The following is a 27051-nucleotide window of genomic DNA, read 5'->3' as shown; positions in this document are numbered from 1 at the left end:
TTTCTGAATGTTGAGCTTTAAGTGAACTTTTTCACTCTCCTCTTTCACTTTCATCAACAGGCTCTTTAGTTCTTCTTCACGTTCTGCCATAAGGGTGGTGTCATCTGCATATCTGAGGTGATTGATATTTCTCCCAGCGGTCTTGATTCTAGCTTGTGCTTCCTCCAGCCCAGTGTTTTTCATGATGTACTCTGCATATAAGTTAAATAAACAGAGTGACAATATACAGCCTTGACGTACTCCTTTTCCTATTTGGAACCAGTCTGTTGTTCCATGTCTAGTTCTAACTGTTGCTTCATGGCCTGCATACAGGTTTCTCAGGAGGCAGGTCAGGTGGTCTGGTATTCCCATCTCTTTTAGAACTTTCCACAGTTCATTGTGATCCACACAGTCAAAGGCTTTGGTATAGTCAATAAAGCAGAAATAGATGTTTTTCTGGAACTCTCTTGCTTTTTCCATGATCCAGCGGATGTTGGCAATTTGATCTCTGGTTCCTCTGCCTTTTCTAAAACCAGCTTGAACATCATGAAGTTCACGGTTCACATATTGCTGAAGCTTGGCTTGGAGAATTTTGAGCATTACTTTACTAGTATGTGAGTGCAATTATGCAGTAGTTTGAGCATTCTTTGGCATTGCCTTTCTTTGGGATTGGAATGAAAACTGATGTTTTCCAGTCCTGTGGCCACTGCTGAGTTTTCCAAATTTGCTGACATATTGAGTGCAGCACTTTCACAGCATCATCTTTTAGGATTTGAAATAGCCCAACTGGAATTCCATCACCTCCACTAGCTTTGTTTATAATGATGCTTCCTAAGGCCCACTTGACTTCACATTCCAGGATGTCTGGCTCTGGGTAAGTGTGAGTGATTACACCATCGTGATTATCTGGGTCATGAAGATCTATTTTGTACAGTTCTTCTGTGTATTCTTGCCACCTCTTCTTATTATCTTCTGCTTCTGTTAGGTCCCTACCATTTCTTTCCTTTTGAGCCCATCTTTGCATGAAATGTTCCCTTCGGTATCTCTAATTTTCTTGAAGAGATCTCTAGTCTTTCCCATTCTATTGTTTTCTTCTATTTCTTTGCATTGATTGCTGAGGAAGGCTTTCTTATCTCTCCTTGCTATTCTTTGGAACTCTGCATTCAAGTGGGTATATCTTTCCTTTTCTGCTGTGCTTTTCGCTTCTCTTCTTTTCACAACTATTTTTAAGGCCTCCTCAGACAGCCATTTTACTTTTTTGCATTTCTTTTCTTCTCCCTAGCAATATACCCAGGCTTGTCCATTTCATGCATCCCAGGCTCAGGATAGAGCTCAGGACTCACTGGCTTGCTGGTCAATAAGTTACTGTAGTTAATCTTCATTTAATGAATCATCAGCAAGGAAGATACACAGATGACAAATGTTTAATTTTCAGAAATCTCTTGCCCAATCTGTTTCTCTTCCTTCTGTCTTCCTAATTATTGATTTAACATATGAGCCCCTCCTCCCAGTTCTTCAGCCAGCACCCTTGGGAGTTCAGCCTTTTGAGGATGTTCTCATTAGAGTCAATAATTCACCATGGCATATTATATAGTGCCCTGAATATCTATAAAACTGTTCTTTCATGTTACATCCTGGGGTGCTCAAATAATTAATTTGACTAGCTATAAAGAACAATACCTTCTATTGTGAGCGGTGTTAATGTGTTATTCACAGAGGCACATGTATAGACGTGGCCGGGAGACAGGCTCTGGGGAGATTTTCTCAAGAGGATTTCAAAATTGGAGTCAGGTGATTCTGTTCTTGGACCTATATGGAGAAATAAAATTAAGTGTAATTATGATTTGAAATAGTCAATTATGAATCGATCCAAATTCTTTCTTTGGGCGTTTCTTTTTCTAATTTTTAAAAATAAAAGAACTCTTAGAATTGATTTGTTTGGTGTCATTAAAAATACTTGCTTGAACTAAAGCATTCCAAAAACATAATACCAGAGTTCTGTTTCTCACATTGATTTGGAATTGTTCCAGTTTTAAAATGTTATTTGTAGAAAAGTTAAAGACTTTTAATTAATTCATATTAATGACTATTCATGACCCAATTTGGCTAGATAGAAAGGTAATGACAATAGCCACATTAACATTTTAATTATTGCTAAGTAGAAGTACAGACTCATTTGAAGAAAGTGAAAGTGTTAGTTGCTCAATTGTGTCCAACTCTTTAAGACAGACTGGAATTCTCCAGGCAAGAATACTGGAGTGGGTTGCCATTTCCTTCTCCAGGGGATCTTCTCTAGCCAGGGATAGAACCCAGGTCTTTTACATTACGGGCAGAATCTTTACTGTTTGAGCCAGCAGGGAAGCCCTGCTGAAGAGTGGTTTCAGTTCAGTTCAGTTGCTCAGTTGTGTCTGTCTCTTCGAGACCCCATGAATCACAGCATGCCAGGCCTCCCTGTCCATCACCAACTCCCGGAGTTCACTCAAACTCATGTCCATCGAGTCGGTGATGCCATCCAACCATCTCATCCTCTGTCGTCCCCTTCTCCTCCTGCCCCCAATCCCTCCCAGCATCAGAATCTTTTCCAATGAGTCAACTCTTTGCATGAGGTGGCCAAAGTATTGGAGTTTCAGCTTTAGCATCAGTCTTTCCAATGAACACCCAGGACTGATCTCCTTTAGGATGGACTGGTTGGATCTCCTTGCAGTCCAAGGGACTGTCAAGAGTCTTCTCCAACACCACAGTTCAGAAGCATCAATTCTTCAGTGCTCAGCTTTCTTCACAGTCCAAATCTCACATCCATACATGACCACTGGAAAAACCATAGCCTTGACTAGACAGACCTTTGTTGGCAAAGTAATGTCTCTGCTTTTGAATATGCTATCTAGGTTGGTCATAACTTTTCTTCCAAGGAGTAAGCATCTTTTAATTTCATGGATGAGTGGTTTATTTTGTAGCAAATCAGGATTAATTTAGATAAATTTTAAAAGTACCCTTTAAACTCCTGTGGAATAATTAAAGAGTCAGGGATCCCAGATTAAAATTCCATCTCCTCCCCTAACCAGGAAGCTTTGAGTAAGTCACTTCCCATAACCTAGCCTCAGTTTCTAAGGCCCGTGAAATAGAGCTTTCTTCCTTCCAACACTATGTTCTGTATTTCTACTTATGATCATCACTTAGACCTCCAGTGAATGAATCACTCACTCAATTGGAACAGAAAAATTGAGTAGCCGTTATTTTTTTTCCTGAGTAAATCCTTCTGGCTAGAGATATTTATGAAGCCAAAAAACAAATAAGTTATTGTCAAAATATTTATATTTCCTTGCATGTGACAGTTCCCAGGCTGAAATTTTTGCTTTAGAGGAAACTGGTTTAGGAAACCCAAGTCAGAATGTAGATCTATTTATTTCTAGGTCACAGTGTGAAAACTTCTACTGGAAAGATGGGAAGAGTTCTTTTATATTTTTTTCCAACTTTATAGAGATATTATGAACACATGACATTGTTTAAATTTAAAGTGTATGACCTCTTGGTTTGATACACTTAAATATTGCAAAATGAGGACCACCCTAGTGTTAGCTAACACTTCCATCACCTCACTTAATTATCACTTCTTTTCTGTGGTGAGAACATTTAAGATCTGCTTTCTTAGCAACTTTCCTATGTATGTTATGCTATGCTAAGTCACTTCAGTTGTGTCTGACTCTGTGTGACCCCATAGACAGCAGCCCACCAGGCTCCCCCGTCCCTGGGATTCTCCAGGCAATAACACTGGAGTGGGTTGCCATTTCCTTCTCCAATGCATGAAAGTGAAAAGTGAAAGTGAAGTCGCTCAGTCGTGTCCGACTCTCAGCGACCCCATGGACTGCAGCCTACCAGGCTCCTCCATCCATGGGATTTTCCAGGCAAGAGTACTGGAGTGGGGTGCCATTGCCTTCTCCGTTCCTATATATAATAAAGTATTATTAATTATAATGACCATGCTCTTCATTAGAGTGTATTCATCTTTTAACTAGAAGTTTGTACCCTTTGACTAGCATCTCCCATTTCACCCCACCCCAACACTTGGCTGCCACTTTTTTGCTATTTCTATGAGTTTGACTTTTTTAGATTTCACATAGAAGTGACATCATATAGTATTTGTCTTTCTCTGCCTGACTTATTTCACTTAGCATGGTACCCTCAAGGCCCATCTATGTTGTTGCAAATAGATAGATTGATTTCCTTCTTTCTCATGACTGAATAGTATTCCATTGTGTGTATACACCAGGTCTTTATTCATTCACCCATTGATGGAGACATAGGTTGTTTGCATACCTTGGCTATAGTGAATAAGTGGGACTGCAGATGCCTTTTTGAAATCCTGTTTTCATTTCCTTTGGATATATACCCAGAAAAAGATTGATCACATGGTAGTTCTCTTTTTAACTTTGAAGAATCGCCATGCTGCTCTTCATATTGGTTATGCCAACTTACATTCCCTCCAACAGTGCCCAGAGCAGTTAAGTCAAAGAACAGATCTGGAATCACAGGAGCCACAGGCATTAGCCACATGTACTAGCAAGGCAGGCAGTAAGCTTTTGGACACAAGATGTTGCTCCAGAGATTAGAGGCATCAAAGTACACAATACCTAACCACCTGAGGACATTTCTTCCTGGTAACTCAAGCCATACCCCTTTACCCTATCCTTGGATGCCATTTTGAATGAAAGCAAAGGACTATAAGGATGAAAAATCTAGGACTAAGTTGTCTTTCCTGGTGAAGCCAAGCACAACTTCAACCAGATTGGGCACTTATATTTCTTTCCTGTCACCCAGCAGGTGGCAAAGACAAAACATTTATTCATAGGCAAAATAAAAGAGGTTGCATTTCTAAATTTTTTGTACATCCAATTGTATTAAATTTGTGTCCTTACTGTGGCACAATAGATTATATAATGGCTATGTTTTATAGACTGAAACAGTCCTCCAAATTTAACATTGGAATCTTAAGCGAAGAAAGACAGTGTTTCTCACATATTTTATCAGATTTGTCACTAAAAGTCCTTTGTCTGCAGGCATATCAACCTGGAGACTACTCCTAAGAACCCAATTGGTAGAACTTTTTGGAGTTAATAAAATTGTGTTCCCACTGGTTGCCATTGCTGTTTCGTGCACAATTCCCCACTGAGTATTTGATGAATTTCTACTCCTTGGGGGCCCCAGTTTTTTGTGAGTATGCTGAGGATCCATCCGTCTTGTCACAGGGAGGAAGATGATTTCCTCTGATAACATTCCCCTGGCACCTGAGGAGCTTATCACAGCCCTTTGTTTGGCTGTCTGTGTTATGTTGGCATGGGTCCAGAACACTGGAAAAGAAAAGGTTGCGCTTTTACAGGGAACATTTTATTCCCTCTTGGGAAAAAGGAACATGACTCAATGTCAGGAAAGGAAATTCTTCCTACAGATAAAGAGAATGAACATCTGCCTACTTCTTTTAATAGTTAAAACACATTTAGTGGTCCTTTTGTATTTTGTTTTCTTGAGGAGCTCAAACTATTTTAAAAAATGGATTTCTTGAAATCAGACCTGCCCCAGTCTTTTTTAAAGCGGGACTGATTTTTCTCCCAGAAGAACGGGGTGGTGGGGAGGGCCAAAATGGTGAGGTCCCATTGAGTGTTGATTGGTGGGAGGAAGATTTCTGAAATAAGGATCCTGTGTTTGGGTGCATGTTGAACTTTCTCCCTGTTAAGAAGCTGAAAGGGGAGTGACAGTTATTAAAGACTGATCAGTTTGGACATCTGAACTTATTAATAGGTCTCAATGTATGGGATGGGAACCTTGTTATTAAATAGTCAGGAAAACCACATTCTGATATGGAAGGTGATGGTATGGTACTGCGAGGGATTGGGAAAATCCAGTGTTGAGTTTCCCTTTGTCTTATGTTGTCATTTTTCATCTGAAAATCATCATTCCTTAATAGAACTGTAAGTCTAGAGGGTGGGGAATGTGTTTTATTTTAAAAAAAGTTAAAAAAAACTCCTGAGAGTACCTAGCTTAGCTCCAAGTATGTGCTCAATAACATTGTAGATGTTCCCTAAATATTTTTTGAATTGACCTGTGTGTTGTCTAAAGGTAGAGACTCATTGACTCCCACTCAGCAGTTCATATGGACTCTAAGGACACCCCTACCCACCAGATAAGGTGCAGTATCATATTTTGCCATAACTTCTCCTCTGTAATGAAAACACATTTGCCAATGATCAAGGTAGAGAAAAACTTTTTGCTCTATGTTTTCTCCAGACTCTAGTTTATGCTTAAATCCAAAGTAAAGGATGGTTCTTGTTTCAGAGACTTGTCCTCCAAAATTCTTCTCCACATCTACCCTCCTTAGTCATTGAGCTCCCAGTGTTTTTACAGGGCCCATTTGTTGTTCAGTTGCTCTGTCATGTCCAACTCTTTGTGACCCCATGAACTGTAGCACACCAGTCTTGCGTGTCCTTCACTGTCTCCCAGAGTTTGCTCAAGTTCATGTCCATTGAGTTGGTGATGCTGTCTAACCATTTCATGCTCTGCTGTCCCCTTCTCCTCACACATATTGTAATCTCCAGCTTCCCTTATGGTTAGATGTGGCCATATACCTCAGTCCTGGCCAATGGAATGTATATGGAAGTACAACTTTTGGCTGTTGTCTTTAATGGGAGAGGGAAAACCTTTCTGCCTTTCTTTCTTCTTGCTTCGTGGAATGTGTGTAATAGCTGCTGCTCTACAACTATCTTAAATCATGATTTTGGGGATGAAAGTCATGCATGCAGAACAAGGTAGAGGAGACTAGACATCTTGACACCATGGAACTTCCATAGCCTCTCTGGATTACCCACCTATGGGCTCCTATATGACAGAGAAACAGCCACATTATTTAATGGTTTTATTTTAGGTTTTAATTCTAGTTATAACTTAATTTTAACTAATACTGTCTGCAAAGCTAGCTGCCTTTATTCAGTTATCAGCCACAATTCTACTGTATAAAACAAGACTAACTTGCATTATACAATAGATAAATTTCTATTATAAACCTTTTCTTAGGTAAATTTAAAGATATTTAAAATATAATAATAAGGGTTATAGTTTAAAGAAACCAAATAAATTCTTTCATAAAGGAGTTACATGTTTTTGTTCTTGCTGTTATTACAGAAAGGCTTTTTTTTCCCCTTCTGCATCTGTTGAGATGATCATATGGTTTTTATTCTTCAATTTGTTGATGTGGTGTATCACACGGATTGGTTTGTGGATATTGAAAAATCCTTGTATCCCTGGGATAAATCCTACTTGATTGTGGTATATGATTCTTTTTATGTATTGTTGGATTCAGATTGATAGTATTTTGTTGAGGATTTTTGCATCTATATTCATCAGTGATACTGGCCTGTAATTTTCTTTTTGTGTGTCTGGTTTTGATATCAGGGTGATAGTGGCCTCATAAAATGAATTTGGGAGTTTTCCTTCCTCTGCAATTTTTTGGAGTAGTTTCAGAAGGAGACGGAGAAGGCGATGGCAACCCACTCCAGTACTCTTGCCCGGAAAATCCCATAGGCAGAGGAGCCTGGTAGGCTGCAGTCTATGGAGTGAAGAGTTGGACACGACTGAGTGACTTCACTTTCACTTTTCACTTTCATGCACTGGAGCAGGAAATGGCAACCCACTCCAGTGTTCTTGCCTGGAAAATCCCAGAGATGGAGGAGCCTGGTGGGCTGCCGCCTATGGTGTCGCACAGAGTCAGAGACCAGTGAAGTGACTTAGCAGTAGCAGCAGCAGCAGCAGCAGAAGAGGTGTTAACTCTTCTCTGAATGTTTGATAGAATTCACCTGTGAAGCCATTAGGTCCTGGACTTTAGTTTGTTGGGAGTTTTAAATCATAGTTTCAATTTCAATTCTGTGACTGGTCTATTCATATTTTCTATTTTTTCTCTGTTCAGTTTGGGAGAGTGTACCCAAGAATTTGTTATTTTTTCTCCCAGATTGTCCAATTTATTGGGATAGAGTTGCTTGTAGTAATCTCTTATGACTTTTCGTATTTCTATGGTGTCAGTTGTAACTTCTTTTTCATTTCTAAATTTATTGATTTGAGTCCTCTCCCTTTTTTCCTGATGAGCCTGGCTAAAGGTTTATTAATGTTTATCTTCTCAAAGAACCAGCTTCTAGTTTTCTTTTGGAATTTATTGATTTGTTTTATGTTTGCTTGCCTTCCCAATAATTTTAAATCTGATGAATGAGAACTTTCTTTGGCTCCCAAAGCCATATACTGATTGAAAATTGGTTTAACATTTTCTATTGTAAGTTTTGGGTTTGCTCTTCCAATGAGGTGTTTATATAGCAGTCTATTATATATATGGCTTCCCAGGTGGCTCAGTGATAAAAAAAAAAATCTGCCTGCTAATGCAGGAGACATGGGTTCAATCCTTGGGTCAGAAAGATCCCCTGGAGAAGAAAATGGCAGCGTATTCCAGTATTCTTGCCTGGGAAATCCCATGGACAGAGGAGCCTGGCGGGCTACAGTCCATGGGGTGACAAAAGAGGACGGGATGTATCTACTAACCAACAACAACAACAACTATGTATGTACAAGGTTGCTTTAAGTTGCTGGTCTCTTTCCAGCCTAGAGGAGTTCAGCATTTGTAATGGCCCTAAGGCCCTCAGCAGTTGTGCCATACATTCCATACAAATTCCCAAATACTCCCATCCATTCTGTCCTAACACTTTGGGGTATCCTTACCACCCATTGTCATCGCCATATAACTTAGTGATGTGTGTGTGTGTGCATCTTAACATCTCCTTCTCCACAAGCTCCTTCATAATCTCAGTGACAGTTGTATGAGTATAGTGACCTTCAGCCTAGAGGGTCCGAGTCTCTGTGCACCCCTGTGCTTCGTCTGTAAATGTGATTTGAAATTCCTACTCACAGTGCTCATAGCACTCACAGTGCCTTGCACAAATCATACACTTAATGACTGCTTGGTTGCTTTCTTGACCTTTGCATCCAGTGTGGTTTCTAGTGCTACACTGAGCACTTGCAGGCTGAACTTAGCCTCCCTATACCCATGCACATACCCCACACCTGTTCCCAGATATCTGTTCTCCATCCAGACACGCAAGCTAGAAACCTCAGCTTCAACTTGATTCCTTTTTCTCCTCCACCTGCCTTATCTGATGGGCCACCGAAGTCTGCCAATTTTACCTCTTACTTTTACATTTCTTGAGCATATCTGCTCCAGAAAGGTGGGGTTTCTGGCTTCCGTGTCAAGATCATGTGGGATTTTTAACCCCCTTCATATGTATTATATCCATTAAGATGAGTAAACAAAATCAAGGAGTTGATTCTTAGTCCTTTTTATTTGTATATGTTCCAGGCAAATACTTAACCGTGAATTTTCATTTGAGAGACAACCCCATTTCTTTAATATGCCCAGTCTGATGCTTTTAACAGTTTCTATTTTTCTATTCTCAATAATATAACAGTTTTTTTTGAGGGGTGAAAACTGATCAGAGGATGACAATAGAGAAATTACAATAGAGTTGTACAACACAATTAGCTGGGCTGGAAAAGTTCATAAAATAATGTCACAGCTTAGTGGTGATTTATACACAATGACCCCAAGTGACCAGCCATGGGAAGAGTTCTAGCACAGCTAATCTTTATTTTTTATTTTTTAACTTTATTTATTTTAATTGGAGGCTAATTACTTTACAATATTGTAGTGGTTTTTGCCATACATTGACATGAATCAGCCATGGGTGTACATGTGTTCCCCATCCTGAACCCCCCTCCCACCTCCCTCCCGATCCCATCCCTCAGGGTCATCCCAGTGCACCGGCCCTGAGCACGCTGTCTCATGCATTGAACCTGGACTGGCGATCTGTTTCACATATGATAATATACATGTTTCAATGCTATTCTTTCAAATGATCCCACCCTTGCCTTCTCCCACAGAGTCCAAAAGACTGTTCTATACATCTGTGTCTCTTTTGCTATATCACATATAGGGTCATCGTTACTGTCATTCTAAATGCCATATATATATATACGTTAGTATACTGTACTGGTGTTTTTCTTTCTGACTTACTTCACTCTGTATAATAGGCTCCAGTTTCAACCACCTCATTAAAACTGATTCAAATGCATTCTTTTTAATGGCTGAGTAATACTCCATTGTGTATATGTACCACAGCTTTCTTATCCATTCGTCTGCTGATGGACATCTAGGTTGCTTCCATGTCCTGGTTGTTGTAAACAGCAGCACAGCTAATCTGGATGGCATATGACCCCCAAATGAAGGAGAGAGCTAATCTACTCAACTAGCGTTTATACCAAATCTCATCAACAGAATCAGCACAGCTGACACTGACTTGAAGTCCCCCATTGCCAAGGATATCATTTAGATGAAATAGCTTGGCACCGTTAGGACACTGAACATCCAAAACATCTTAACAACGTTTCATTTTAAACATAGTTTATAGTTTATTAATTCTGTAATGATTGGTTATATAGATCAGAATATTGGTGAAAGTCACTCAGTCGTGTCTGACTCTTTGCAACCCCAAGGTCTATACAGTCCATGGAATTCTCCAGGCACAATACTGGAGTGGGTAGCTGTTCCCTTTTCCAGGGGGTCTTCCCAACTCAGGGATTGAACCCAGGACTCCTGCAGACGGGTTGCAGATGGCTTCTTGACTAGTTGAGCCACTAGCGAAGCCCCAGAATATTGGTAGTTCTGGCTTTTAAATACCAAGAACTTCAATTAGAAGAGGATCTTTGGTAAGCTTTCCATTTGGTCTCTTGTCTTAAGAGACTTAGAGACTTCTTAAACTTCTTAAATAGTCTATTGTCCACATTCTACAGAGATAGAGTAAAATAAAGGCTGAAATGAAGACAAACCATCCTCTAGAGTGAAACCGATTTATGTGCTTCCATGTGTTAGGTTGATCTAGATGAATTTACTTTTTTTTGCCTGGAAAATTCCATGGACAGAGCAGCCTGGCAGGCTACAGTCTATGGGGTCTCAAAGAGTCAGACACAGCTGAGCACATACGCACACGCATACACAGGTAAAAACAATTTGAATATCAGCAGTTTTATCTGGTTCAACCTCACAGTACTGAAATCATTGCATAAAAACAACAGTCTACACTTTTCTTAGCTCTTCCTCAGCTTCCTGTGGCAGCCCCTTCTATTGTCTTGGAATTCGTTCATTCAGGAAGTTCTTACTATTGACCTAAATCCCTCTTGAATTAATTAAAGCTATTTTACTTCTTCTTTCCATAAAGCACATTGAAAAGGACAGCTTGTCATTGCTTATTTGAGCCCCCTTCATCATTTTGAAGACTGTAATGAAATGTCCAGTCAGTCTCCTTTTTCCAACTTAAATAAAGTTCCACTAGCTGTCCCTCAAGGACCTATTTCCCTTCAATTTTTAAATGCTATTAGCAAGAAGAGACCACGTACGTGAACTCTTAATCTCTTTAGGATTCAGCTTCTTTGTTTGCAAAATGAGGATATGAAATAAAATCCAATGTTTTTCCAACTACTCTGAATACCTTTCTTAGGGGATCCTGGGAAGAGGTATGGTTTAGTGTGTGTGTGTGTTGTGAGAGAAAAAAGAAGGCCCAGCTCTGCTATGCTCTATTTGTACTTCAAAAAATACTTAAAATTTGTTTTAAAGTTCCACATGGTCAAGTCTCCTTCTTCTCATCCCTTTCCCTTCCTACTCACCTTCACTGGAACATGCACAAACACACACACAAACACACACACACACACAGTCTCATAAAAGAAAATACAAACCAAACTGTTAAAAATAGCATTTAAAATCCTAAATAAATTATTAGGCAAAATCTGGGGGCATATTTAAATAATAACACACTATGATCAATTTAAATATAAAATTCACTTAATTATAATTCATTAATATAGTATAATGTTTATTGATGAAAGGGGAAACTCATAATAATGTCCAAAGATGCTGAAAGTGAATTTCATAATTTTAATATTAATTGTAGATTTTTAAAGCTCTTAATTAAATAAGACTAGATGGACATTTCCTCAACTTGATGTATATTTATATATTTCAACCAAGAAGCCTGCCAGTGACTAATGAGGATCACCAGAAGCGGTCCTACTAAAATTAGGAATAAGACAAAAATGCCCAATTTTACTATACTGTGGTTCAACATAGATCTGGAGGTACTGGTCAACAATTCTGATAAGAATGTAATCAGGAGGCTTGAGGAGATACAGATATTGAAGCAGAATAGAGAATATGGAAGAGTCCATATATACATAAATCTGAAAAATAACAGAATGATATTGCATATCAGCAGATAAAGAATGAATTCAGTAAATGGTACCAGATGGAGTTGCCAGATAAAATACAAGATGCAAGACTGACTTGGCGGTGAGCTGAGACTCGGCCCCTGAGGCCTGCGGGTGGGAGAGGTCCTTGCTGGAGATGGACAGCCGGATTCCTTACGATGACTACCCGATGGTTTTCCTGCCTGCCTATGAGAATCCCCCAGCATGGATTCCTCCTCATGAGAGGGTATACCATCCAGACTACAACAATGAGTTGACCCAGTTTCTGCCCCGCATTGTTACACTGAAGAAGCCCCCTGGAGCTCAGTTGGGGTTTAACATCCGAGGAGGAAAGGCCTCCCAGCTGGGCATCTTTATCTCCAAGGTGATTCCTGACTCTGATGCACATCGAGCAGGACTTCAGGAAGGGGACCAAGTCCTAGCTGTGAATGATGTGGATTTCCAAGATATTGAGCACAGCAAGCTGCCATGTTCCTTCCAGGCTGTTGAGATCCTGAAGACAGCTCGAGAAATCAGCATGCGGGTCCGCTTCTTTCCCTACAATTATCATCGCCAGAAAGAGAGGACTGTGCACTAGAGAGTTGCAACCCACAGCCCTCCACATGGGATCTCCTAGGACAAGCTAGCTAGGTCTCAGGGAAGCCATCTGGGAAACTACTCTCAGCCTCACCCTGGGAGAGTGGAGTCAGGAGGATGGGGAGACAGCAAGACCCTGCACTGAGCCAGCTGGCCAACTGCATTTTCCCAACTGTACTGTGCTTTGAGTTCTCTAGTTTTCTATGTGGGCTTCATACCCTGGAAGAAGAAGGATGGTGATGTCTAGGTATCTCTTAGCCTGTGGAGAACCCTGCTAGAGAAGGCAGCTGACATTTATTGAATACCATGTGCTAGGCAATTCCACATATGTTGTGTCATTTTCATTAGCATATACAAATCAGTAGAAAAAAGGATCTTGGGGGCCTCCCTGCTAATCTGCCTGACCATCTCATCCTATCCTTATACTAGCAATGTATACCCATACATTTTGGAGACTCAGTGGAACCACATTTTCCTCCCCTCCCTCATTCTATTTTCTCCCTGCAAAAAAGTAAAACACAATGCTGAGGACATGTTGGTGTGACTTTTGAATGATACTGGTTGGGTAATAAATGCTTTTGAGATAAAAAAAAAAAAAAAAAAAAAAAAAAAAAAAATAAAATACAAGATGCTTTGTTAAATTTGATTTCCAGAAAAACAACAAATACTTTTTTAGTGTATATGTGTCTAAAATATTTCACAAGACATAATTACACTCAAGCATCATTCATTTTTGTCTGAAATTCATTTAGAACTAGGTGTCCTATGTTTTTATTTGCTAAACTTTGGCAACTCTAGTGCCAGGACAATACGTTATTCATATGGACGAAAGTAAAAATGGTTTCCTAGCTCATTTTCTGCACAAAAGTCAATTCTAAACAGATCAAGTTCTTAAAAGTAAAAGGCAAAATCTTAAAATATAAGGGAAAGATTTCATGACCTCAGAATAGGAAAGAATTTTCTAAATAAGCCTCACAATTGTAAGCCATATTTTGGAGGAAAAGATTTGTAATAAGTAAAAATAAATATGACCATCTGAAAATTAAACACTCCTTTTTCTAAAAAGAAAAACACTATTAAGAGATTCAAAAGACAAGCTAGTAACTAATTTTTTTTTTTTTTATAACACTTATAACCAAAAAGGTCTTGTAGGTCTTCATAGAACCATTCAGCTTCTTCAGTGTTACTGATTGGGGCATAGGCTTGGATTACTGTGATATTGAATGGTTTGCCTTGGAAACAAACAGAGATCATTCTGTCGTTTTTGAGATTGCATCCAAGTACTGCATTTCGGACTCTTTTGTTGATCATGATGGCTACTCCATTTCTTCTAAGGGATTCCTGCCCACAGTAGTAGATATAATGGTCATCTGAGTTAAATTCACCCATTCCAGTCCATTTTAGTTCGCTGATTCCTAGAATGTCGACATTCACCTTGCCATCTCCTGTTTGACCACTTCCAATTTGCCTTGATTCATGGACCTGACGTTCCAGGTTCCTATGCAATATTGCTCTTTACAGCATCAGACCTTGCTTCTATTACCAGTCACATCCACAACTGGGTATTGTTTTTGCTTTGGCTCCATCCCTTCATTCTTTCTGGAGTTATTTCTCCACTGATCTCCTGTAGCATATTAGGCACCTACCGACCTGGGGAGTTCCTCTAAAATTCTCCAAGCCAGGCTTCAGCAATACGTGAACCATGAACTTCCAGATGTTCAAGCTGGTTTTAGAAAAGGCAGAGGAACCAGAGATCAAATTGCTAACAACTGCTGGATCATCAAAAAAGCAAGAGAGTTTCAGAAAAACATCTATTTCTGCTTGATTGACTATGCCAAAGCCTTTGACTGTGTGGATCATAATAAACTGTGGAAAATTCTGAAAGAGATGGGAATACCAGATCACGTTACCTGCCTCTTGAGAAACCTATATACAGGTCAGGAAGCAACAGTTAGAACTGAACATGGAACAACAGACTGGTTCCAAATAGGAAAAGAGTACGTCAAGGCTGTATATTGTCACCCTGCTTATTTAACTTCTGTGCAGAGTACATCATGAGAAACGCTGGGCTGGAAGAAGCACAAGCTGGAATCAAGATTGCCAGGAGAAATATCAATAACCTCAGATATGCAGATGACACCATCCTTATGGCAGAAAGGGAAGAGGAACTCAAAAGCCTCTTGATGAAAGTGAAAGTGGAGAGTGAAAAAGTTGGCTTAAAGCTCAACATTCAGGAAACTAAGATCATGGCATCTGGTCCCATCACTTCATGGCAGATAGATGGGGAAACAGTGGAAAGTGTCAGACTTTATTTTTTGAACTCCAAAATCACTGCAGATGGTGATTGCAGCCATGAAATTAAAAGACGCTTACTCCTTGGAAGGAAAGTTATGACCAACTTAGATAGCATATTAAAAAGCAGAGATATTACTTTGCCAACAAAGGTCCGTCTAGTCAAGGCTATGGTTTTTCCAGTGGTCATGTATGAATGTGAGAGTTGGACTTGAAGAAAGCTGAGCACCGAAGAATTGATGCTTTTGAACTGTGGTGTTGGAGAAGATCTTGAGAGTCCCTTGGACTGCAAGGAGATCCAACCAGTCCATTCTAAAGGAGATCAGCCCTGGGTGTTCATTGGAAGGACTGATGCTGAGGCTGAAACTCTAATACTTGGCCACCTCACGTGAAGAGTTGACTCATTGGAAAAGACCCTGATGCTGGGAGGGATTGGGGGCAGGAGGAAAAGGGGACGACAGAGGATGAGATGGCTGGATGGCATCACCGACTCGATGCACGTGAGTTTGGGTGAACTCTGGAAGTTGGTGATGGACAGGGAGGCCTGGCATGCTGCAATTCATGGGGTCGCAAAGAGTCAGACACAACTGAGTGACTGAACTGAATGATAACCAAAAAGAATTAATGTTCAAGGTATATGAAGAATTTCTACAAATCTGAAAGATTTCAATGATAAAAAGACAACACTAAAAAAAATGGCAGAAGGCATGAAGAAGTTGTTTTTAAGAAAGAGAAGCACAAAAAGACAGTAACTGTGAAGATATGTGCAACAATATTAATATTCAGAACAAGGTTTATCAGAGGTGCCGTTCACTTCATCAGATGACAGGGCAATGTTTTGACAAGGATGTAGAGTGAAGGGAACATACATTTCTGATGGCTGTGTGAATTAATGCCATCACTTCAGAAAACGTTAGTGCTGTCTGGACAAGCTGAATATGCACCTAGATTCTGCTTAAAGCAATCCTGCCCCCCCACCCCCACCATGTTCATGTATCCCAAAGAAATTCTTAAGCATGCTCATTAGGATATATATGCAAGAATGCTCAAGGAAGCCTTATTTGTAATAGGAAAAAGAAAAATAAAATAAATCCAAGTGTTCATGAAGAGTGGAAAGAATACATAAATTATGGTGTCTTGTTACAAAAGAATACTATATAGCAGTGAAAAGAGTCAGCATAAACTCTTTCTATTCTCTAAGACATGGATAAATCTCAAAGGCATAATGTAAACCGCAAGGGAATTATTATTACTACAAATTCAAGGCTGTGGTTACTTTTAGGAAAGACAGACAGAGAACCTCAAAGGAACTGATATTTTATTCATTTGGAGAATAAGTGGGTATTTTATTTGAGAATTATTACTATTCTTTCCACTGTACTATGTATAATACTCTTTTGTATGTGTAATACATTTTTAAGTAAACTAAAAGAAAAGGGTCAAATCAATTTCATTTTCTAGAGAGTATGACAATATTCTTAGAAGATTCCAGAGAATTTCGAGAAAGGAAGAGTTCAATGAGGTTGGATAAAAATAAACATGCAGAAAGTCAGTTATTTTTACCTGTAACTCATTTAGAAAATATAACCTTAAAATATTCCCCATAGTCATAAAATCCTTAATTTTCCTAACAATGTATCTGATAAGGAAAATATAGCACTTATATGAAGAAAACTGTAAGGGTTGGCTGAAGGGTGTAAAGTTCTGAATGTATATGAAGAAATACTGTTGACATCTACTGAAAGTCCTCTTGCACACCTTCTCCATGTCTGTACTTCAAGCCTAATGGAGAGGATTGTCCATCCAGTTAGTGCGGATCAGATACTGTGTCACTTTCAACAGTAACTAAAAGGTTAGGTCACTTTTTTCTGGTTATGGAACTTTGAAAGAACCAGAAACTTGATTTTTGTCCATATTTGAGCTGAGAACATGAAGTGGCCCCAATTCTTTTCCTTTTTCTTCTTCTTCTTCTTCTTTTTTTTTTTTATCAAGCTGGCCATTCTCTTTCTTTCACTGGACTCGTCCTTTCCCACTATCAGATCAGATCAGGTCAGTCGCTCAGTCGTGTCTGACTCTTTGCGACCCCGTGAATCGCAGCACGCCAGGCCTCCCTGTCCATCACCAACTCCCGGAGTTCACTCAGACTCACGTCCATCGAGTCAGCAACGCCATCCAGCCATCTCATCCTCTGTCGTCCCCTTCTCCTCCTGCCCCCAATCCCTCCCAGCATCAGAGTCTTTTCCAATGAGTCAACTCTTTGCATGAGGTGGCCAAAGTACTGGAGTTTCAGCTTTAGCATCGTTCCTTCCAAAGGAATCCCAGGGCTGATCTCCTTTAGAATGGACTGGTTGGATCTCCTTGCAGTCCAAGGGACTCTGTCTTTATTTTACATACTACTTTTAACAATGGGACAAATGTATTTTCTCTGGACCCTCTTTCTTTAATGCTGATGAGTTTGGCATGTCATCCCATGGCAGTGCCAGGTTTTGGCACCTGGTGTTTGTTATTTGGTGGTGGTGGAGCTGGAGGCAGGTCATGGGATAAGGATGAAGGGGACTGGTGGCATGGCAGACGCATAATGGATTCTTCTGTGGTGCTGGGCCAGCTACACTGATATAGCTTAAAAAAGAAGATCCTGGCTTGGTCCAAATTATCTTATCAGAGGTCTCAAAATGGTGAGGGTTCAAAGCTAATATTGTAGTATTCAGTAATATTACTATAAGTAATATTGTAGTATTCAGTTAATAATCAAGTATTGTTTATCCTTACTTTGTCTTCTTTGGGAAATTAAAGAAACAAGGGTTAACTGTGCCAAAGTAGAATTTATTATTGTTATTATTCTCTTCCACCAATATAGCACATCATTTTCTAATATTATGTTCCTGAGTAGGAAGATGCAGAACTGTAAAGATGCTCCCCTAAGTAAACTATAAATTGAATAAAATTTCAGTAAGTACACTGACCAGTTATTTATTTTAATCTTGAAAATTTGATCAAATTTTTTATATAGAAAAAGACACAAAAGAATGTTCAGAAACTGTAGAAAAAACAATAATCATAGTATAGTAATTGCATTACAAGTTATCAGCACAAACTCTTTATTGTTGTTCGGTCTCTAAGTCATGTCCAACTCTTTGCAACCCCACGCACTATAGCATGACAGTCTCATCTGTCCTTCACTATTTCCTGGAATTGGCTCAAATTCACATCCTTTATGTCAGTGATGCTTTCTAACCATCTCATCCTCTGCCACCCCTTCCTCCTTTTGCTTTCAACCTTTCGTAGCATCAGGGTCTTTTCCAGTGAGTCCATTCTTTGCATCAAGTGGCCAAAGTATTGGAGCTTCAGTTTCAGCATCAGTCCTTCCAATGACTATTCAGGGTTGATTTCCTTTAGGATTGACTGGTTTGATCTTCTTGCTGTCCAAGGGACTCTTAAGAGTCTTATCTAGCACTACAATTTGAAAGCATCAATTCAGCACTCAGCCTTCTTTATGGTCCAACTCTCACATCCATACATGACTACTGGAAAAACCATGGTTTTGACTATATGGACCTTTGTCAGCAAAATGATGTCTGTGCTTTTTAATATGCTGTCTAGCTTTGTTATAGCTTTTCTTCCAAGGAGCAAGCATCTTTTAATTTCATGGCTGCAGTCACTGTCTGAAGTGATTTATGGATCCAAAGAAAATAAAATCTATCACTGCTTCCAGTTTTTCCCCTCTATTTCCTGTAAAGTGATGGGACCAGATACCATGATCTTAGTTTTTTGAATACTGAGTTTCAAGCCAGCTTTTTCACTCTCCTCTTTCACTCTCATCAAGAGGCTCTTTAGTTCCTCTTCACTTTCTGCTGTTAGACTGGTATCATCTGCATATCTCAGGTTGTTGATATTTCTCCCAGCAGTCTTGATTCCAGCTTGTGATTCATCCAGCCTGGCATTTCGCATGATGTACTCTGTATATAGGGCTTCTCTGGTGGCTCAGACAGTAAAGAATCTGCCTGCAGTGCGGGAGACCCGGGCATGATTCCTGGATTAGGAAAATCCCCTGGAGAAGGAAATTGTGACCCACTCCAGTATTCTTGCCTGGAGAATTCAAAGGATAGAGGAGCCTGGTGGGCTACAGTACTCTGCATATAAGTTAAATAAGCAGGATGACAATATATCTTGCTGTACCCCTTTCCCGGTTTGGAACTAGTCAGTTCCATGTTCGGTTCTAACTGTTGCTTCTTGACCCAAGTACAGGTTTCTCAGGTGGTCTAGTATAAATCTGTTTAAAAATTTTCCACATTTTTTTATGATCCACACAGTGAAAGGCTTTAGGATAGTCAATGAAGCAGAAGGAGATGTTTTTCTGGAACTCCTTTGCTTTCTCTATGATTCAACAAATGTTGGCAATTTGACTTCTGGTTCCTCTGTCTCTTTGAACCCAACTTGTACATCTAGAAGTTCTTGGTTCACATATCGCTGAAGTCTAGCTTGAAGAATTTTAAGCATAATCTTGCTGCCATGTGAAATGAGCACAGTTTTACAGTAGTTTGAACATTCTTTGGCATTGTCCTTCTTTGGAATTGGGATGAAAACAGACTTTTCTAGTCCTGTGGCTTCTGCTGAGTTGTCCAAATTTGCTGACATACTGAGTCCAGCACTTTAACAACATTATCTTTTAGAATTTTAAATAGCTCAGTTGGAATTTTGTTACCTCTCCTAGCTTTGTTCATAGTAATCCTCCCTAAGGCCCACTTGACCTCACACTCCAGGATGTGCAGCTCTAAGTGAGTGACCACACCATCATGGTTATCCAGGTCATTAAGAACTGTATTGTTTAGTTCTTTTGTGTATTCTTGCCACCTCTTCTTAATCTCTTCTGCTTCTGTTAGGTCCTTATGGCTTCTGTCCTTCACTGTGCCTATCCTTGCATGAAATGTTTCCTTGATATCACCAATGAGAGATTTCTAGTTTTTTTCATTCTATTGTTTTCCTCTGTTTCTTTGCATTGTTCATTTAAGTAGACCTTCTTATCTCTCCTTGCTATTCTCTGGAACTCTGCATTCAGTTGAGTATATCTTTCCCTTTCTCCCTTGCCTTTAGCTTCTCTTCTTTCCTCAGCTATTCGTAAAGGCTCCTCACACACCACTTCGCTTTCTTGCATTTCTTTTTCTTTGGGATGATTTTGGTTACTGCCTCATTTACAGTGTTAGGAACCTCACCCGTCCATAGTTCTTCAAGCATTCTATCTACCAGATCTAATTCTTGAATCTATTTGTCACCTCCACTGTATAATCATAAGGGATTTGATTTAGGTCATACCTTAATGGCCTAGTGGTTTTCCCTACTTTTTCCAATTGAAGCCTGAATTTTGCCATAAGGAACTCATGATCTGATACTTGAAATCTATAGTAATGAAAACTGTGGTAATGCCGCAGAACATGTGTGTGGGCTTTTAAAATTAATTAGAAATATAAGTTATAAATATCACTGTTATAACTGAGTGACAATTTGGGAAAATATATGTAGATAATGTATCACTATTTTCAAAAATCAATTCCAAGTAATTTAAGGATTTATTCATATAAACTCCTTAAATTACAGTACTAAAAGAGAGCATATTTTCCAGTCTTGAAGCAGGCATGATCTTTCATAGCATGTTGCCAAGATCTGAGTGTATAGATGGAAGGATGAATATATTTAACTTAAAACAAATTAAAAGCATCTGAATTGGGTAAAAGAGCATAAATAAATGGGAGAGTCAAGAAATAAACTGGGAAATGTATTTGTAAAAGGGAGTTAATGCTCATAATATATTAAAGAGATTAAAGCAAAAAAAAAAACAATAGAAAAGTGAATAAAGGCATTTTTATACTGGCAATTCACAGAAAAAGAAATTCAAGTGGTCATTAAATATATTAAGGAAAAAAAAATAAATATATTAAGGAATTCTCATCTACACTAATAATAAAATATGTACAAAATATACTATTGTGATTCTATTATCTATCTATATATCTATCATGTATCTACTCATATCTGTCTAACTCTGTATTTGATTATTTTCTGCTTATCAGATTGGCAAACATTTAGAAAAATTTAGAAGACCAGGGTTGTTGAATGTGGGCAATTCAGCCATTTCATACATGTTACTGGAACTTTCATTTGATATACTATTTTTGGAAGGTAATTTGGTGATTGGTATTGCAAATTTAAAATGTAGTGCCATATACCCTTTGGCTTAGCAATTCTTCCTTTAGAATGTGTCGAGGATACTGTTCATTGCTTTCTCAGTAGCCAGTCTCCATTTCCCTTTTCTTTCCCAAGAGTCTTAAGACTCTGAATTTTCCAACAGGTTAAATTCTTCAGTGAGCTCAGAGATGATAGGCTGTAGCTCCAAGATCCAGGAAATGGGTCATGGTGGATTTCAGCTGGTCGTGATGACTCCATTCTTTGCCTGTGACTGGTCTGGGGATGGGTGTGTAGCACAGTTCTGAGCAAAACATCATTGGTGAAAATCTATGGGGCACTTCCCTTCTAGGAGGAAGTTTTGGTTCCTGAAACCTCCTTCTTGCTGGGATGCTGGGGTGCAGATGTGGTACCTGGAGAACATAAATAATGAACATCAGTTCAGTTCAGTCATTCAGTCATGTTCGACTCTTTGCGATCCCATGGACTGCAGCACACCCGGCTTCCCTGTCCAGCACCAATTCCCAGAGCTTACTCAAACTCATGTCCATAGAGTCTGTGATGCCATCCAACCATCTTATTCTCTGTCATACCCTTCTCCCCCTGGCTTCAATCTTTCCCAGCATCAGGGTCTTTTTCAATGAGTCAGTTCTTTGCATCAGGTGGCCAAAATATTGGAGTTTCAGCTTCAGCATCAGTCTTCCAATGAATATTCAGGACTGATTTCCTTTAGGATGGACTGGTTGGATATCCTTGCAGTCCTAGGGACTCTCAAGAGTCTTCTCCAACACTACGGTTCAAAAGCATATAAAATAATGAACACAATGAGCATAAATAATAGCTGAGGATGTTGGAGTGGAAGGGTTGAAAGAACAATGCTAGCAATTGCTTACCTTTCAGCATGTTATTATGTAAGGAAATCCATTTTAACAATCATTCTTGGTATGGTTTTTGTTACTGCCAGCTAAGTGCATTCATAATTTATGCAATCCTACAGAAATACCCAAGTGTCTAAAGATAGATGTGCAGAGATTCACAGATAAGGGTAATTTATAATAGTGAAAATTTTGAAACATTTAAATGTGCCTCAAAAGAGACTAATTAAATAAATGTTAGTATATTAAGTATAGTTAATGTTAGTATATTAAAGATTGAGTTACAGCTATATGTACTAACATGGAACCATGTCTGCAATTTATTATTACAAATGAAAACTAAGCTCTAGAGAACAACACTTAGCATGGTCCCATTTGGGTTATAGACACACACAGATATGAAGGCTATGATGGAGAATATAAAATGTGATGAGACGGTTTTTGTCATTTCTATCAAAGAAGACACTGAGCAGAATTAAAGTATACTAGAACATATTTGGGTTGTCAGTTATTCACAAGTTTTAAGCATCATCAGAGACCCCTTGTATTATTTTTTCACTGTGGACTCTATGTTTTAAGAAATTTCATATCAAAGAACTTATTATTTATTTCAATATTGATCTAAATTATTTTTTCTAATATATATATATTTAGATTATTTTCCATTGTAGTTTATTATAAGATATTGAATAAAGTGCCCTGTTTTATATAGCAAATCCTTGTTAATTATCTATTTTGTGCATTACTGTTGTTGTTTATTCCCTAAGTTGTATCTGGTTCTTTTGCCACCCCAGGGACTATAGCCTGCCAGACTTCTCAGTCCACGGGATTTTCTAGGCAAAAATACTGGAATGGGCTACCATTTCCTTCTCCAGGGGATCTTCCCAACCCAGGGAGTGAACTCATGTCTCCTGCATTGGCAGGTGGATTCTTTACCACTGAGTCACCAGGGAAGCCCATTTTATGCATAGTACTTTGTATCTACTAATCCCATACTCCTAATTTATCCTTCCCCCATTCCTTTTCCCTTTGATAATCATAAGTTTGTTTTATATGAGTTTCTGTTTTGTACATATATTCATTTGTATTATTTTTAATTACTCATATGAGATATTATATATTTATCTTTTTCTGTCTGACAGTGACTTAGACATTCTCTACATCCATCCATATTGCTGCAAATGGCAATAGTTCATTGTTTTTTTCTGGCTGAGTAATAGTCCAGTGTCTGTGTGTGTGTGTGTGTGTGTGTGTGTGTGTGTGAATGAGAGACAGAGAGAGAAAGAGAGAGATTGAGAGACAGAGATCACATCTTCTTAAACCATTCTTCTGTTGTTGGGCACGTGAGTTGTTTCCGTGTCTTGACTATTGTAAATAGTGCTTCTGTGAATATTGGGGTACATGTATCATTTTCAAATTATTTAGACTTTTTGTCTTTTTGGATATATGCCCAGAAGCGGGACTGATGGATCATATGGTAGCTCTATTTTTAGGTTTTTAAGGAACCTCCATACTGTTTTCCATAGTGGCTCTACCACTTTACAATCCTGCCAACATTATAGAAGGATTCCCTTTTCTCCACACCCTGTCTAGCATTTATTATTTGTAGACTTTTTGATAATGGTTATTCTGACTGGTGATTGAGTGCCTGACTGGTGACTGACTGACTGAGGTTTTGATTTGTATTACTGTAGTAATTACGATGTTGAACATTTTTTCATGTGCTTGTTGACCATCTGTATGTCTTTTTTAGAGAAATATCTGTTTAGGTCTTCTGACCATTTTTTGAGTATTTTTTTTGATACTGAGTTATATATACTCATACTGAGTCTGAGCGTGAGTTGTTTGTATATCTTGGATGTTAACCTCTTGTTGCTCACATTGTTTGCAAATATTTTATTGAATTCTGTAGGATGTTTTGTTATTTTGTTCATGGTTTCCTTTCCTGTGCAAAAGCTTGTATGTTTGATTAGGTCCCATTTGCTTATTTTTGCTTTTATTTCTTTTGTCTTGGGAGATTGAGTTATTGATCTTAATTATAATCAATGATCTATATTCATCAAGATTTACAAGTATGTTAGATTGCATGAATGTTTGATTTGCCAAGAAGCACTAAAGAAAAGAAGCAGTAACAACAACTGTTGAACTTGTATGTGCTAAGCTTTGTGCTATTTGCTAAGCAGCAGGCTGCCACATTTTCTCATTTAATTTCCCAGCATCCTTTAGCATTATCCCCACATGACAGATGAAAAAACTGACGTTTGGAAATTCCCTTTGTACAGATAGGACGGCACAGGTTCTAATATTCTCTGATTCTAATACTCTTGATTTTTCTACTATACTAACTGCTAGTAAGAAAATTCAAAAGTGTCTAGAGATACTTAAGTGTGATTCACTTTAATTTGGCTGTCATTTTGTATTAGGTTCAAGATCAGTTACGAAATCAAGATTGGATACTGATGTAGGTAGTTTTTATTGGGTCATTAACTGTCCATCTTTATACTGATTAACATATGATAATAGTAATAATAATATGCTAGTAATAGGTATAGTGATTAATTTCTGTTTAATTAAAGAAAGACATGACATTTTAGTTAGCCTGTAGCTTTTATCCTTGGTAAAAATATAATTTCTATAATTTCTATTAGGTATCTAGAAATAATTTACAGATCCTCAAGGCTATCATAATGAAACTTCAAATTTCTCATTGCCTCAGTGAGAGACCAGGTGAGGTATTAAAAGAACTTCCTGTGCGTAAGTCACTGATCATTGAAATTCATTTTTAGAGGATACTTTTAATATAAAAGAAGGTGACTTATGCTATCAACTATGGTACAGCTCTGTGCTATGATGCTAGCTTGTTAAAGAAATGCTTGTGTTATAATGGAGGCCTTCTGGAAAACTTGGTTATGTTGAACCTGTAACAGATCTGGCCTGTATGGAATTCTATATGAGATTAATGTGTTTCTAAATTCTACTCTCTTGGAACTTAGAAAAATGTACATGACTGGATTTTCTTCCTGGAGATTCTGATTTAAGTCTGGTTTAAAGGGGAAAGGTGAGGCTGTGGATATGTTTGGAAATTTCCCCAAATGTTTCTCATGAGCTCCCTTCTCTCTGCCAAGTGAGACTCACAAGGGAAGAAAAGAATTATTCCCCTCATCCATTTGACAAATGCTTCATATTTACCTTCAAAGTCTTCAAAGACAGTCAACACATTGTCATGACTTGCTTTTTTAACCTTGATGCTAACCGTTCCTTAGGCTCCAGGTCTGTTTTACCAAATATCTTGTGCACATTCTGGTTTGAATATCTTGTGATCACTTGAAATGTCCAAAATTCAATTCATTGTAGATAGGATAGATTACATGAGTTTTCTATAAGAAAACTAGGGTTCCAGGCTGTATTAGTTATCTCTTGCTATGTAACAAATTACTCCAAAACTTAGTTTAAAAATACAGTTTCTGTAGGTTAGAGATCTGGATGCAACTTAGCTCGTTGTCTTTGCCTCGAGGTTCGAACCTGTGTCTTCTGCAGCTCCTGCATTGCCAGGTGGATTCTTTACCACTGAGCCACCTGGAAAACCCCGAGGTATCTCACAAGGCTGCAATCAAAGTGTTGACCAGAGCACAAGTCTCACCTGAAGGCTTGACTGGAGGGGGTTCTGCTTCCAAATTCACTCCTTCCAGAATTCCTCACGGATTGTTTGTCTAAGATGTCCCTAGTTCTTTGCCATGTGAACCTCTCTGTAGGGCAGATAGCGACACTGCGTTTGGCTTTGTTCAGAATAAGCGAGTGAGAAAGTGAGCAAGAGAATCCAAGAGGAACGTTATCAGAAGAAGTTATAGTCCATCACTTTTGCTGTCTTCTTTTGGGCATTATCAGGACATAGATATTGGGAGGTGAGGATCATTGGGGGTCATCTGAGAGGTTGCCTACCACAGATACAGAAGTATCCAGGTGAACTGGTGTCACAGACATGACTTGAAATTCAAGTCATGCCTGTGACTTGGACTTGTTATCACTTGAAAATCACATTCTCTGTTCAGCTGTTAATGCTCAGATCCATATTTAGTTTTTATAAACTCTTCCCTGTTTTTTTGTTTGTTTTCAGTTCGTGGTTCATGAATTGTATTTCTGTTTGTCTCTAAGAAATGTAAGCATAGAATATTAATAGATTTCAGTTTTGTTCTATAATGTTAAAAATTAAAAAGTGAATTGATGCCCCCTGCTTCCACTGCAGGGGGCATGGGTTTGATTCATGGTTGGGGGACTAAGATCCTGCATCCTATATGTCACGTTGCTTGGCTGAAAAAAAAAAAGAGAGAGATGGATAGGGCTGGGCATAACAAAACTCAGGGGCATAGACTAGAAGAAGGTCAGAAGCAAAAGGTTGTGTCGAGGATGGCAGGAGGGCACTAGGAAGAGCAGAAGAGGCAGCAGTTGAAGTTCAGGGTTCAGAGTATCTATGAGGAAACAGGCAGGTGTGGAATTCAGATGAACATCCTGAGAATCATGGATCAGACTAACAGAACCAAGCACAGTACAGCTGGAGTTTGACTTCGGTTTCAGACCAGATAGGACAGGATTATGTGTAGCCATTGGACAGTGTGGACCAAGAGATATGAGCAGTTGTGATGGTGGATCCTGTTGGTGCTACTGATGATCACTGGGAGCTTTGTTAGGAGCTACATTCCTCACAGCAGGGAACTTTCAGAGCTGCAATATTCGTTATTTTCCCTTTTGAACCAAGTCTTCCTTCTCAGTGTTTCTGATTGTGTCTATGGCACTCTAATTCTCCTTATGGCTT

The 27051-nt window shown here is 38.8% G+C and overlaps 1 protein-coding gene and 1 long non-coding RNA gene across 2 annotated transcripts in view; both read left to right on the top strand.

The window, feature by feature from the left end:
• The window catches only part of LOC129658857 (uncharacterized), a 442729-nt gene that overhangs the window by 86291 nt on the left and 329387 nt on the right, over window positions 1-27051 (top strand). The gene's annotated exons all lie outside the window — the stretch shown is intronic.
• Window positions 12385-13428, top strand: LOC129658855 (PDZ domain-containing protein 11-like). The gene is made up of 2 exons (XM_055589686.1): window positions 12385-12403; window positions 12445-13428. The coding sequence occupies exon 2, from the start codon at window positions 12458-12460 to the stop codon at window positions 12896-12898; it is 441 nt and encodes a 146-aa protein (XP_055445661.1). The 5' UTR covers window positions 12385-12403; window positions 12445-12457; the 3' UTR covers window positions 12899-13428.

Source organism: Bubalus kerabau, chromosome 8, assembly GCF_029407905.1.
Source record: "Bubalus kerabau isolate K-KA32 ecotype Philippines breed swamp buffalo chromosome 8, PCC_UOA_SB_1v2, whole genome shotgun sequence".
Classification (NCBI taxonomy): Eukaryota; Metazoa; Chordata; class Mammalia; order Artiodactyla; family Bovidae; genus Bubalus; species Bubalus kerabau.
The sequence above is the reverse complement of the archived record's forward strand: the minus strand, read 5'-3'. Positions and strand labels throughout refer to the sequence as shown.

Excerpts from the sequence above, each read along its gene's own strand:
- LOC129658855 (XM_055589686.1), top strand. The coding sequence starts at position 12,458 with ATGGACAGCCGGATTCCTTACGATGACTACCCGATGGTTTTCCTGCCT.